This window comes from Parambassis ranga, chromosome 22 (assembly GCF_900634625.1).
Source record: "Parambassis ranga chromosome 22, fParRan2.1, whole genome shotgun sequence".
In the NCBI taxonomy this organism is placed as follows: domain Eukaryota; kingdom Metazoa; phylum Chordata; class Actinopteri; family Ambassidae; genus Parambassis; species Parambassis ranga.
Window position 1 is genome coordinate 5,587,468 of NC_041042.1, and position 13,267 is coordinate 5,600,734.

The 13,267-nt window shown below is 40.2% G+C and overlaps 1 protein-coding gene across 1 annotated transcript in view; it reads right to left on the bottom strand.

Moving 5' to 3' along the window:
- mboat2a (membrane bound O-acyltransferase domain containing 2a) overlaps positions 1 to 13,267 on the bottom strand; it is a 28,562-nt gene that overhangs the window by 1,546 nt on the left and 13,749 nt on the right. The window contains exons 2-11 of the mRNA XM_028395676.1: positions 11,409 to 11,554; positions 8,379 to 8,456; positions 5,184 to 5,279; positions 4,298 to 4,353; positions 2,645 to 2,699; positions 1,524 to 1,710; positions 880 to 1,072; positions 503 to 606; positions 339 to 403; positions 61 to 193 (exon numbers count right to left, since the gene is read on the bottom strand). Coding sequence (XP_028251477.1) covers positions 61 to 193; positions 339 to 403; positions 503 to 606; positions 880 to 1,072; positions 1,524 to 1,710; positions 2,645 to 2,699; positions 4,298 to 4,353; positions 5,184 to 5,279; positions 8,379 to 8,456; positions 11,409 to 11,554 — 1,113 coding nt within the window. The remainder of the gene's footprint in view (positions 1 to 60; positions 194 to 338; positions 404 to 502; positions 607 to 879; positions 1,073 to 1,523; positions 1,711 to 2,644; positions 2,700 to 4,297; positions 4,354 to 5,183; positions 5,280 to 8,378; positions 8,457 to 11,408; positions 11,555 to 13,267) is intronic.

A 13,267-nucleotide genomic window follows, 5' to 3' on the forward strand; every position in this document is an offset into this window, starting at 1 on the left:
CTTTGGCTAGAAAAAAAAGCTCCAACTATAGATTTAGACAGAAGCAAGGTGTGCACTTACTGCACGTGCAGCCATTGTCATGGCGATTCCAGTTAGAAAGGTCAGGTAATAGCCAGGGTAGACCCCGTGCCACATGGCTGACAGCAGGAAGGTGGCAGCGGTGGGGTTAATGGGACAGCGCTCATAGCACACCCTGAGGAGAAAACAGACATGGCACACATCCAGTATACACGTCAAAACCAGAGGAAGCAAATTATACCACTGCAATAAAATCTAATTTCTGTTCAAATCACATTATCACACAAGAGATATATATGACACATTTAACATAGTATTACCTTTTGAGCCAGAGTGCTGTTTGAATATTCCAGTTGTCAAGGAACAACTTGAAACTGGTGGCAAACTGAAAATCCAGAACAATATACATTTAGAATTTAGTTTAAAAAAAGACCTTTAGTACTTGATGTAATATATCTCATTAAAGAAAAAAAAGGGTCCAAACCTCTATGTCAAGAATTCTGAGATTTGATATCAGGTCCCACCGTGGGGAGCCATCTTTGTTGTACCCATTAAAGCCAAATCCAGCGGCATTGTTAATAGCATCAGCTGCAGGAGAAAGGTACAAATGTTTCTGAGTGCCACACCAGCAAAAACTGGCAGCAGCCCCATGCATTAAGTGAAGCGGTGACAGAAACAGATGGAGACGTAGCATCATCAAGTATTGATGCAGTTTACAATCCAACACTAGATGGCACTGTTATATCACGAAATAATGTTAAGTAAGAGGATTTTTGAGCTGCACCTTAAAATACTGTACAGACTACTTGACAAACAGGTCTCAGAACAAACAACAGTCCAGTGAGTTCACAGCCAACTTACCGAGTGTCCAGACGAAGTAGTATTTCGGCCTCAGAGCCAGCATTGCCAGATAAAGGTAGATGACCTGATGGTGGAAGGGCGTGGAGTTGACAAAGTCATCATCTATGGAGCGATGCACCGGGAGCAGCTTGCACAGCGACAGATAGATGGACAGTGAGATGGCACATGTGCACAGCTTGGAGATGACATCATTCTGGGCGGAGGTGAGAAAGTGAAATATAAACAAGAAATCCAGTTAGACATTCATTTATGAGACATGATACTCTACCCCCAAACACCATGTTGATTTTAGATAAATCCTTGAGTGTACTGTAATGTTTATATAAGTCCTGTCTGTGTTCTTCACCATTGAAAATGCTGTGATTACATTATTAATGTAGGAACACAGCATAAATAACCTTGAGGTCTGTAGACATTTGCGTCATTAAATCCTGTTTTTGTTTCTCTAAAGGGAATCCAACACATTATAATTACCCTGGGCTTCTTTCAAGTCTTTTTCAAACATTTACATTACATAGTTGGACTAATTTGCCACTATGTATGCAGACTTCTTGCTTTTACTTTACTGTAAATGGAATCATAAAAAAGAAAACACGGTGTGGTATCTTACAGCTATAGAAAATCTTCACAGAAGCATGTTGTACCTTAGGTGAGGGTTCACTCAGCTTGTACTTTCCATTCTCCTTGCCGTTTGCGTTTTCCTGGTGGCGTGGCTGGTAGCACGTCCCTTCAATAAAGGCCATATACTCATTGTAGGAGCAAGTGGGGCCCGCTAGGATGCCCATGAAGTTACAGTTGTAGCTCAGGTACTCCAGCAAGCTGGGCATACGACTTGAGGGTGACCAGTTAGACACGGAAGCAGAAAGTTAGATGAAAGACATTGAGTGTGTTCTTTAATATCTGCAAGCAAATAAACCCTATGCATCCTTATCGTAGTGCCCAAGATGGCTGCCTGTCCTCTAGTCTACTGACCCCTCCGAGAGAAGACGACCCTTTGTGCCCCTCCCTGTTGAATTTCTCTCTTGCTCCCTGAACAGGAGGGCTTGTTCTGACTGCTAATGTCTCACCTTCCCAGTAGTCATCCCAGAGTTAGCAGCTGACTCACAGCAGCCCAGCAGAGGTTTGTGGAACAAAAGTTTGGTGCATCACATTTTGGTTTGTGCTGCCTGTGATTATTGTTCTATTTTTATTAATACATCACAATGATCAGTTTAAAATGGCCTTTTTTATTGTATACTGCTGTTGTTTCTATTTGAACTTGTTTGGATCTATTTTCCTGCTTTAGGAGGGTTTTGTTTTTAAGTTTATTTATATTTTGCCCAAGGTTCTGGTTTAACGTGTGCTGAATAATCTTTTAGTCATGCTCTCTGTTCAGTTTGGCTCATTACATAATCGTCTACACAATGCGTCTGCTATATCTCAGCTTCATCATTATGCTTTACTGAAGACTATCTGTAGTTGTAAAGCAGGGTAGAGGGAGGGATCAGGCATTCCCGTGGTATGAGTCACAGTAAAGTAGTCAATATGTGGTTTCCTAGATACCATTTGCCTTACAGCTGCCTGACAGCAGAGAGACACTGAAAAAGGGAAGCCATGTGGTGATTTCCTATGCAGACAGCAATAAAGCCTTTTTTTTAAATGCAGAGAATGATCTGTTTCAATTATTATTGGTTATGTATGCTAAACTCAAAACCAGCTTTTTTAATTCAACTGGACGGACCGAAGCCGTCATCAGATGCATCCAAAACATACCTGAGTCACATACCTGATAGCTAGGTATTTCTGACTGGGAGTTAGCTGCCCTTCTCGCTTGATCATACCTACAGACAGATACACATGGACACTTAACACGAGATATGGAGAACAACAGAGAAGTAAAAAAAAAAATACACAAAGATATTCTGAATAAAATATGTAAGAGGTAACTGAGCATCAGAGGTCAGGTCGGTAAGTACGTGTGAATGCAAATAAGACCAACTTCCGTTCAGATGAGCAAGCAGATGACAGTGCGGGAGAGCCAGCCTGTGCAAAGAAAGGGTGATGCAACAGAGCACAGAGGTTGTTGTGTACATAACCTAATAAGAACCCAGCATGTAACACAGGTTGTTTCCGTTGTTCACGTTGCTATTTGTTATGAGGACCTGTGGCTATATGATTCATTAGACTACTGCTGTTCCTTTGGTCACAGTATAACCTCTCATTCCAGAACAACAAAGGCTGTTTAACCGAGCATAAAGCTTAAAATGTTCATCTTTGTATGTGACTCTCCAGTCAATTTAGTCAATTAACGCATTTTTTGCATGCTTTTACTTGAAGACTTGCCAATGTTACTGCACCGTCCAACTAAAACACAAATACTAGTTGCACTTAATAGTTTATATGGGTAAAAAGAAGTCTAAATGTCACCTACTTTATGACATTGTCTGCACATTGAAAGTTGTCATTTTTGCTATTAGAAATGGTTGCTAACACAAACAGACACTGGGCAGTATCTAGAAAACATCTCCTGGACTCCAAGTGGCAGAAACCCAAGCTGAAACTGCTTGTAATTATTCCTGAGAAGCAGTGATGTCACTGGTTCCCGGAAAAACTACAGATTTGGTGCTGAGATCATCAAAAAACTCTCTCTCTCTCTCTCTCTCTCTCTCTGGGAGGTGGATGTTACTGCTTTTGAGGATGTGGATTAAAGTCTTACATACGTACTTTATTAGGTGTACAGTTGAAAGAAGAAGCAGTGACCTGAAGAGAACTTTAAAAAAAAAAAAAAAAAAACATGCACTCACATACACACTCACATACAAATCACCATTAGACTGCTAATTGCATCCAGTCTAAGAGAATATTCAAGTAGGGACTAAAAGGCTGAGTGACTCTCCTCGCCCTCTCACTCTATAAGCCTCTCTGATACTTGATCGCACTTGTTTATTTTAACAGTGATATTAGTTACCCCTCATTAGCATGAGGCATTTCAGTTATAGCAGCTGCTGAGTGAGTGTCAAATCCAGGTCAGCCAGTGGAAGTTTGATAGACTTTCACTGAAGCTGTTCTGCCTTAAAGGGTCTGCAGTGTTTCCACAGCATGTTCACTGCATACGTGAACATTTACCAATACATGCTTGACTTTGTAACAGTGTGTGTTTTAAAGTCAGTTATTAAACTATTACATAGCGAGGGAGGAAGAGAGTGTGCATACTTGGTCCTTGCTCTATTACATAACCATGTTTATGCTCTCTTTCTGGTTCACTAGCCCATTGTCAGAAATGACTACTGCCTCAGAAATGTGACCATGTGATCCGTTTTTAAATCCCAAAGAGTACTGAAGTGACATTTTCACTTCTGTCACGTCTGCCACTTTGTGTCTACTTCCCCCAGAGAATGCACACACACACACACACAGCCTTTAGAGACACTTGTCTTACCATCATGTATTTCAAATGCCAAGCTGGTAATCTTCTGTGTTATAACCATCATGGGCCTAATAAAGAACAGAGAAAAAACAAAGAGCACATTCTCATACTGTTTTGAACTCTTAACAACTTGACATTTTTCAACAGATATTTTCCTCACATGTGATTTCAATATTTATTCACTTTTTTTAAATGCTATCCCATATTTATTTAGCTAGTGTTTATCACACGTTCTTAATGGAATCTTTTAGCTAGTAGGCTTACATGACATTTGATCAAAATAGTAACAGCATCAGTATATATATATAAAGAGAATATAACAGTGTTTAATTAACCTTCTGTAGTTATTCTCGCTTTAGACCTTAACCTTCATGCTCATAATTTTATACATTAAAACTGATGGTGGTACTGGAGAATAATATCTGTTATTTTATTGGATGTTGGGTATTGAGGAAAATGATCGAGAACTGAGAGTCACGTTGACATTTAGAAAAACGTGACTTTGACATTTTCAAGGAAATCGGAGGGACAGCAGACGAAGCTGAAGGAGTGAAATCTCTGCCCTCACAGAGGCAGTATGAGTTTGCATTAGGTTGCCTAGCAACTAGCCACCCCCACCCTGCTGAGAGTGCATGCTGTCTGCTCGAATTGTCAGACAGTCTGGAGGAGTGGGAATCAGCCACAAGGAACTACAGTCCCTGTCGGCATCCTCCCGCGGACACAGCTGAGCGGTGTGACATGCTCCTTTTTCTGTGCTGAGATTGCTGGAGTCAGATTCAATAATTACCAGATATTCCCTATTTGCTGTGGCCTCATTTGGGCTTCATAAGCAACTAGGATATGTCTCTGATATTGGTTAAAATATCTTGAAGTGTTCTGTGGTGTTAGAAAAACTTACCCTGTAAAGTCTGCAGAGTACATGCCATAGTCAAACACGTAGACCCGTGTGACCTGACACAATATCAGATAGCCAAAAGTCACAATGAAGCAGTATCTGCACAGAGATGGAAGAAAAAGAGAGAAAAATAGAGTCAATATAGAGACATTTTGGTACATTTCTTTTTAATTATTAGTTGACACAGCTCCAGTTTATTAGATCAAACACCTTTAGAGATAATACATTTCCATCCTTATGATTTCTGTGGCATACAGCAATAAGGATTTTTCAACACACCACAGCAGACAGTGGTCTCAGCAACATGGCTGAACCATCAAATGTGGAGTGGAGGCGGGTCAAAACTTGGACAAAAGACTTGGACTCCAATAATGTGCCAGGGTCAGCGGAGGACGACATAGGACAACATAAGCTTTCAACAGATGGCCAAAGACAGAGGAGAACCGAAGGCTGTGGTACAAAGCAGTTGCAGAGTCAGCCTAAGTCAAAGCTAGCTATGTAGCACGCCTCTGCTGCCAACAACAAGAGGATTGTGCTGCTCTGAGAAGCAATGCAGCACACCAAGCTAGAGCAAGGCAGTGCTGAAGATAAAACACAACAGGACCTCTTGATTCAGAGAGCCTAAAGACATTACCTGATCTTTGCCGGCAAACATTTATGAAGCAAAATAAAATGAGGCAATGAGGTTAAATTCAGGGACAGATTTTTCAAGCTTTTGAAAGCTTTATCTCTAAAAGATTACTTTTATTTATCACAGTGCAGAGAGCACTGCAAACAGAAGATAATTATTTTTCACATTTTTTTATATGCTGAGATTTCAGTGTGTGTATCCAACCCATGTTGGCATCTTATCCAGTGGTATGAAAGTTTGCACAATATTTTACAGCGTCCTGCATATATGGCAAACTACAAAGCTTCCCCAAACATGCTATGCAGCAGTGCTTGTTTAAATGTGCAGCAAGAATTCATCCAGCAAAATGTTTAATGGTGACTAAGTTACTTTGTGCACAGCTGTGCATACTATTGTTTTCTGTAACTGTATTTTTCTTTTAGGTTTTTTTTACCAAGAATGTAAATAAAGATGGCCGACCCCTGTCACAGTTTTTTTGTCTGATATCCTTGGCTTCAATCCTGTTTCAATAGAATCACCTCTGTACACTGGAAGCACACAGCTGCAGTTACACAATGTGCTATATATCTTGCACCAGCTGTATTTGCAGTGAGCCCAACAGGAATCTAGTTTTTAAATCATCATTTGATTAGATGTTTGACAGAAGAGTGATGTTTCCATATCCCTTTAAGACACTGTGAGACATATTAACATGTAGACAAAGAGCCACTGATATAGATACAGATATAGTACACCATACATGCAGATATATAAAATGAAAATGGCTGGAATTTTTTAAAAAAGGAGAAAGATCTAAGGTTGTGTACACAGTGAATGCCTCTAAGCACACTTCTTGCTTGCTCGAATGCATGCACAGATATACAGGAAATTTCCATCTGTTCAGCATGCAGCATTCATTTGCACACACATCATCATCATCAGGTTCACAGTTGTGCTTTCTCACCATAACTAACACAAATTCCAAATAAACTGCAGACTGTGAAGCCTGTCTTAATTGGTGAAAACACCAACTCGTTATTGCAGTTTTATCTGGTCTGTCTAATTATTCTGTTATGGTTATTCTGTACCAGTTAGGGAGGGTGCCTGCATTCCTATCACAGCCTACTTCATTGGTTACACCATATCCAATGATTTCACAGTTCTCTCTGTGTCTCTCCTGAACCAGCAGGCCGAGCTGTGCTCACACTTTAGGCCAAGTAGCAAAGCGTCTAGAATATTCTCTGCCTGCACACCCTGACCAACAGGTGAGCCTTCATAGTGAGCCTGGGCACTGGGAGAGAAAGAGCTGCACCGGGGGTGAATGGTATGAAATATATGTATATGTCTTTCTTATGTCTAATATGCCTTTCATCAAACAAAGAATTAAGCCATGTCCATGCATTCCCACAGTCAGGGAAGCAATGCTTTTTGTAGCTCCAGAACACTGTCTTACTGGACTCACTGTACGCTTTCTCCCAGGAGGTGGGTGTCTGAGTTGGGGGAAACAAAAATAGGATACACCTCCTGCCACGGTGCACTAGGCTAGGGATTGGTGTTCTGTACAGAATTTGTTTGAAAAGTTTGTCTAAGCCTTACTGGGTCTAGAGTTTAGAGTCTGTTGTCACAAAGGAAGCATTCAACGTGAGCAACACAAACAAATCAGCATTCACAGATGCAGTAAATTGATCTAGTTTAAAGAGGTCTAGACTTTATTAAAAGCAAGCTTTCTGTTTTGATTTGGGATTAAATTGAATAAGACACCTGTAGAATAGACTGGTTTGACCAGTGGACCGCTTGTATGCAGAGTCCAAAAAGCAAAGAACTTTTGAATATTGTACACCCAGGTGGCAAAACCACAGAGTCCAGGTTAAATCTCAACCTGCTGCTGTGATTACGACTCATTTGTTATGCAAAAACCAGAGCCTGTGGGTTCAATGGCCTCAGCAAACATGGGCATGTCAGTGCGTGCCACCTCAGTGGGTCTCCTCCTCTCCGACCCTGGGTAGCACTTTCACCTGGGAGCTGGCTGAGTTTTATCTTTTAATATAGTGGAGGAGTGTTTTGTTGGCTTAGGTAACGCAGCCCACACAGACAGAATACATGGTTAATAAAAGGTAGAGAGGAGCATGGTGTCAGGATGTCATCCTCATCTAGCAAAGATGTCACTTTTATTGTGTCCCTGGTTTCGAGTCCTTTTCTGTCACAGAGCACTTGTGTGTAGTGTGATGACTGTTTTCTTACCATCTATTTAGAGTGCTCTTTCCTCCCGAGGGAAACTAACACACCTGCACTCATACCCTTGAATTCTGGCAAAATAGCATCTAACACAATGTGTGTATTGTGTGTATCAGTCTGTGTGTGTGTGGTGTCCTTGATGAGCCATGTTCACAGATGGAAGCCTGGGGGCACAATCAGTGTCATCGTGACTCAGAAAAGGCCTATGAAGCTTGACACGGGACATAAATCAATAGCTAACTGATATGTGGCATTTGCACAATACAACATTTCATCTAATATCACTGACAAGGTTTCCAGGTGAACTGAATTTGTTGAAGCTTTCATTGTTACTATGAGAGTTCTGCTCTTACCTGTGCATGCGCTCTAGGCCAGCAAAGACCATCACACTGTAGGAGAGACCACTCTGCAGCAGGAAATGGAGGGAATACCTGTAAAGAGAAATATATTTGTATGTAGTGGTGTTAACATATACTGGTGTGGCACTAATGAAATTTTAATTTGATATACAGACCCTTTCCAAAAAGGAAAGGTATCAAGGAAAAGTTCATTAATTTCCATAATTCCATTCAAAAAGATTAAAATTTCATAGATTATAGATTCAGGGCCCACATTTTAAACAATTACAAGTATTTATTTGTTTAATTTTACATAATTTGGGCTGATTTCTTCACAGTATTCTATTTTTTTGAATTCCTGTTTTCGTGGAGCCCAAATTATGTAAAAATAAACAAATAAATACTTGAAATCGTTTAAAATTTGGGCTCTGAAACTATAATCTATGAAAGTTTAACTTTTTGAATGGAATTCTGGAAATTAATAAACTTTTCCTTGATATTCAAATTTATTTTCTGACTTAGTAGAGTAGGTGGTAGTGATGCGCCATATTCCCTAGCAATTTTTAATTCCACGTTGCATGATATTGAAAAAGCCTCCTTATCATCCCAGGCCACTGTTAGAAAGGAAATTCTATCATTACAACACCACAGTCACACAATCCGCCTTGTGAGCCTTGACCTTTGTAATCACTAATGTGTCATTTTCAGTCACACGGCAAGATAGTGACCACCAAATCACACTATGGTCTTAATTAATTGTCATGCCTTGCAGCTGTAAGATTCATGATATCACACCATCACATTAAACAGATGTGTGATAATCAAACTGGGCTATATAACCACCTCTCTCCCTTCATGCGAAGAAGCACACCGGGCACGAACACACAATTTAACAGTAGCAGCAGCTACCCGATGGGTCTTTGAAGGGCGCAGTGTGTGATCTTACCGACGTCAAGCCCTCCAGGAGAGGAGAGATGCCACACTGTGTTAGTAATGAGTCAACAAAGAGGACAAGGGCATCAGGGTTGGCAGGAAACATAGGAGGATAAAGATGTATGACTTTAACTGCCCAGCAAATGAAAAAGTAAAGGATGCAGTAACGGTAATAGAAGAGGAAGGAAGAGAGAAGGATGAGACACAAAGAGACCAGTGTAACTTTTAACCTGTTTTCCTGGAACTCATTATTCTGTCCTCCTGCCGGCCATTTTTACTCTGCTCCTCTTGGACCAAATGCTAGGGGAGTTATAAGGTATTCTGTGTGTGTGCATTCATGCATTACACACACTACTTACTGTGCCTTTACAGTAAGTGCACTTTTACTCCTCTAATTAGTGTATAATTCAGACAAGATAAAATACTTGCGTCAATGAGCCAAGTACAATACTGTATATCACCTTAATAAAATGCATCTACCCCTAGACATTTATATGGGCCTTTAATTAGTTACAATTACAGCAGAAAATAAAAGTCTCTGGCAGACTTTTACAGAGGTAAATTTGGACAAAACTGTATCCTCGTTCTTGGTGAAACAAACATGACAAATGGTACTTCTTACAAGCAAAATGTTACAAACCTATTTTCATGCTGTGTGCGACACCGACAAGAAGATTACTTCACTGTGAGCTGTGCAACGTGAACCATCTGTCACTAAGGTGAAGCAAAGTATCCCATCAGTCTCAGAGATGACCAGGCAATACTTCAGTTGGTTAGTATTTTTACACTAGCTGGTCAGCTGAATGTTGGGCTAATGTTTCCTGTGTTTGCTCTCCTATACACACACACACAGAGGCACTGTGCCAGAGGTACAGTGGGTTGCCTATTACAGCGCAATAGCTTTCTAATTGGATATCAGTTACGACCTGATCGACCCATTTGCTTTGGCAAGGATGAGGAGAGTGAGGCAGCGGTGAGTGAGAAGGAGAGTAACAGAAGTCATATCAAGGATGATGACAGACAAACAGAAGGAAAGCCAAAGGGTGGAGCAGAACAAATATCTCAAGCTTGTGGTGTTTGACGAACTCAAAACAATACAGTGAAACTTTAAGACTTGCAATGTCTTATAAGGGAAGTCTGTTTTAAGACTGAAACAATTACTGTCATAGAAACCTTATAATTCCAGAGCTCAGGATTCATGCCTCTGCACTAGCCTTTGTTACAATCAGCTGCATCCTAGTAGACCATATATTTGCTAGGCTATAGGCTGCACAGACAGACTGAACAGATGCTCCATACTCTTTAAAATACATAGTCTAGATGAAGAACATTAGATGAAGAACATCTCCGTTTGCGGCATCTAAACAAACACACAGTTGGGGATGAAGTGCTAGTAAATAATTACTTGACCAATCAACTGCAAATACAGTTCTTGGTAATCTTCTAAAATATCATTTAAATGCTTTAACCATCTTTTTGTTTTTTAAGTTTACAACTGCTCAAATGCTAATGGGGGAGCGCAGCAAAAAGCTACTCCATAACCTCTTGGGAAACTTAGGTCCTTCAAAATAAAAGCACAGCAGAAAAAGGTTGACCTTTTCCCCTGAACTTCTTATATTTACACACTTATATCACACACACACACACACTATACACTCAAAATGGCCCAAGAACCTGCTGTGGAATAACCACTCACCAGTTAACACAGCTAAACATGTTAGGCTGCAACTAATTTGTTTTTATTAGCCTGACCTTTATTTTCTTAATCAATCATAGATTTGGAGTAATGTTAGGGACGTAATCTGTGGTTAACATAAAATGTAAGTGGTAGAATTAGACACTTCCTTACATAATATTTCCTTTCATTACATAACACTTCATATACTAATAACTGAACCATAACAATAACAGCATCATTTTAAACAATCCAGAAGCATTTAGTAATGTATTAACAACAGCATGAAATTGGGACAAAGCAACAGTCTGCAGGAAAACAAACAATGTCACTATCATTATATTGTAGGAAGACATTGTGAAGAAGGAAGGAAGCAGAGTATAAAAGCACAGTGCTGACAAGAACAGAGCTGCGGGACAAACAGAGGAGTGACTCACCAGCCGAAGCAGAAGAGAGCCAAGTATAAGCCCAGCAGAGTGGCCACCGCATGTCTGATGAAAGGACTGGTCTTACTGGGGTGGAGGTAGATCCGAAACCACACAGCCATCAGCAGGGCGAACAGCTGGCAGGCCACAAAGTTAACCTGCACGGAAACACAAACAGGGCACATATATGCTTTCAATGGGTTTCAGTCACATGTGAAAATATAGTTACGGTAATCTGAAAACAGAGACACACACACAGCTCCATGTGTTTTTCACAGAAAGGATATCCATCCTTTAAAAAAAAATATGTAATGTAATATTTCTGTCTGAGAGGTCATAGTAAAGTTGCATTAGAGGGGTCAGAGTGGGTGCTTGAGACCTTGTTTCATCTCATAATATCTCTAAATGGCACAGCAAAGAGGCTTTACTCCAGTCAATAGTGAAATTGACTCAATCCCTCGGGGGTAGAGGACAATGGAAACCTCTCTGCTTGATTACTAACACTGACTATAAGGTGTAAAATAGAAAAGAAGGACATTTACATTGTGTCATATTGATTATGTTATCCTTTCTGACAGCATTATGACTGCAGCCCACCTCATTTTGGCAGCATGTGTCTTCTTGCATATGTTCATAGTGGTAGGGACATTCATCACTCTCATTAGGTAACATAGTTGCACACATACATTCATTCATACGACATTTTCTCTCCAACAATACCTCTTATTTCAAAATGACCTTGTGTGTGTGCACCTTTATCATTTCAGCAGGTTTACTAGTATATAAAAACCCCGATATACACTGTGCCAGTTGTTATTCATGAAGTTATGAGGCAGCAGGGGATCATCATCCTGCATTTTAGAAGGTGTACCCTTAAATGAAGACAGCTGAAATTTGTGGCAGCAGTGAACTGGAAAAGTTGCAAAATGTGTGAATCACTAGATCTCCGTGTTTACCCAAACAAATAACAGACTTGTCTTGATTTGCATGGGACAAGATGACCTCTGCAGTTTTCACAAATTACCCATGATCAGAAATACTTTATTGATCCCAGGGGAAAAAATTGCTTTCATTCCAGCTGCTCCATGTATATTAAAAAAAACAGGTTGGAAATATAACATAAGGTAAAGTAGTAAGAGTAAAATAAAAATAAAACCTAATAAATTCTAAACATTAATAAACATTCAAGTAAAATCCAGGCAAGGGAAGACTGATAGTCATATATAATACAAATTATCCTCAGCTAATACTCCTCCTATGCAAATAGTGCTTTACTCTAGTCTAGTGGGTTGTTTTACCAAGTGTTAACCCCCCTTTTATACCATACGTAGCATGCAAATGGGGAATTTGTGGCTGAGATGGCTAAGAGTTGCTGTCCAGTACTTAGGCTCCCTAAAGGAGGCAAACATTTGAATGATCTTTACGTTTGCATATCTGAAAGTACAATGGCCCAGCCAATGTATATAGGTCATGTTAACAGATCTGTCTGGCCACTGAGCTGGCCAGCGAAAGGCTACAGACACTGTGAGCACCATCCATTATCTATGGATCATGCATGATTAATGAGACAGAAAGGGAGAGGGACAGATATAGCCCTAAGTACATCGGCCCTCTTGTCTGCACGCCTAAGAGACATAACAACAAATCATCTAAAGCATTAGCCTGAGTGTTTTATATCAGAAGGCATTTGGCAGCATATATCAGGGCTTTCATTTCTACATGTACACATAAATAAACACACACACACAATAAGCACATGAGCCTCAACTACAGGAGCTGGCCTCTTTTGTTCTTCTATTGTTGTAAGGGTATTGTTCAAGGGAGGGACCCTGTTGGGACTCAGATGAGTATAATTAACATATAATCCATGA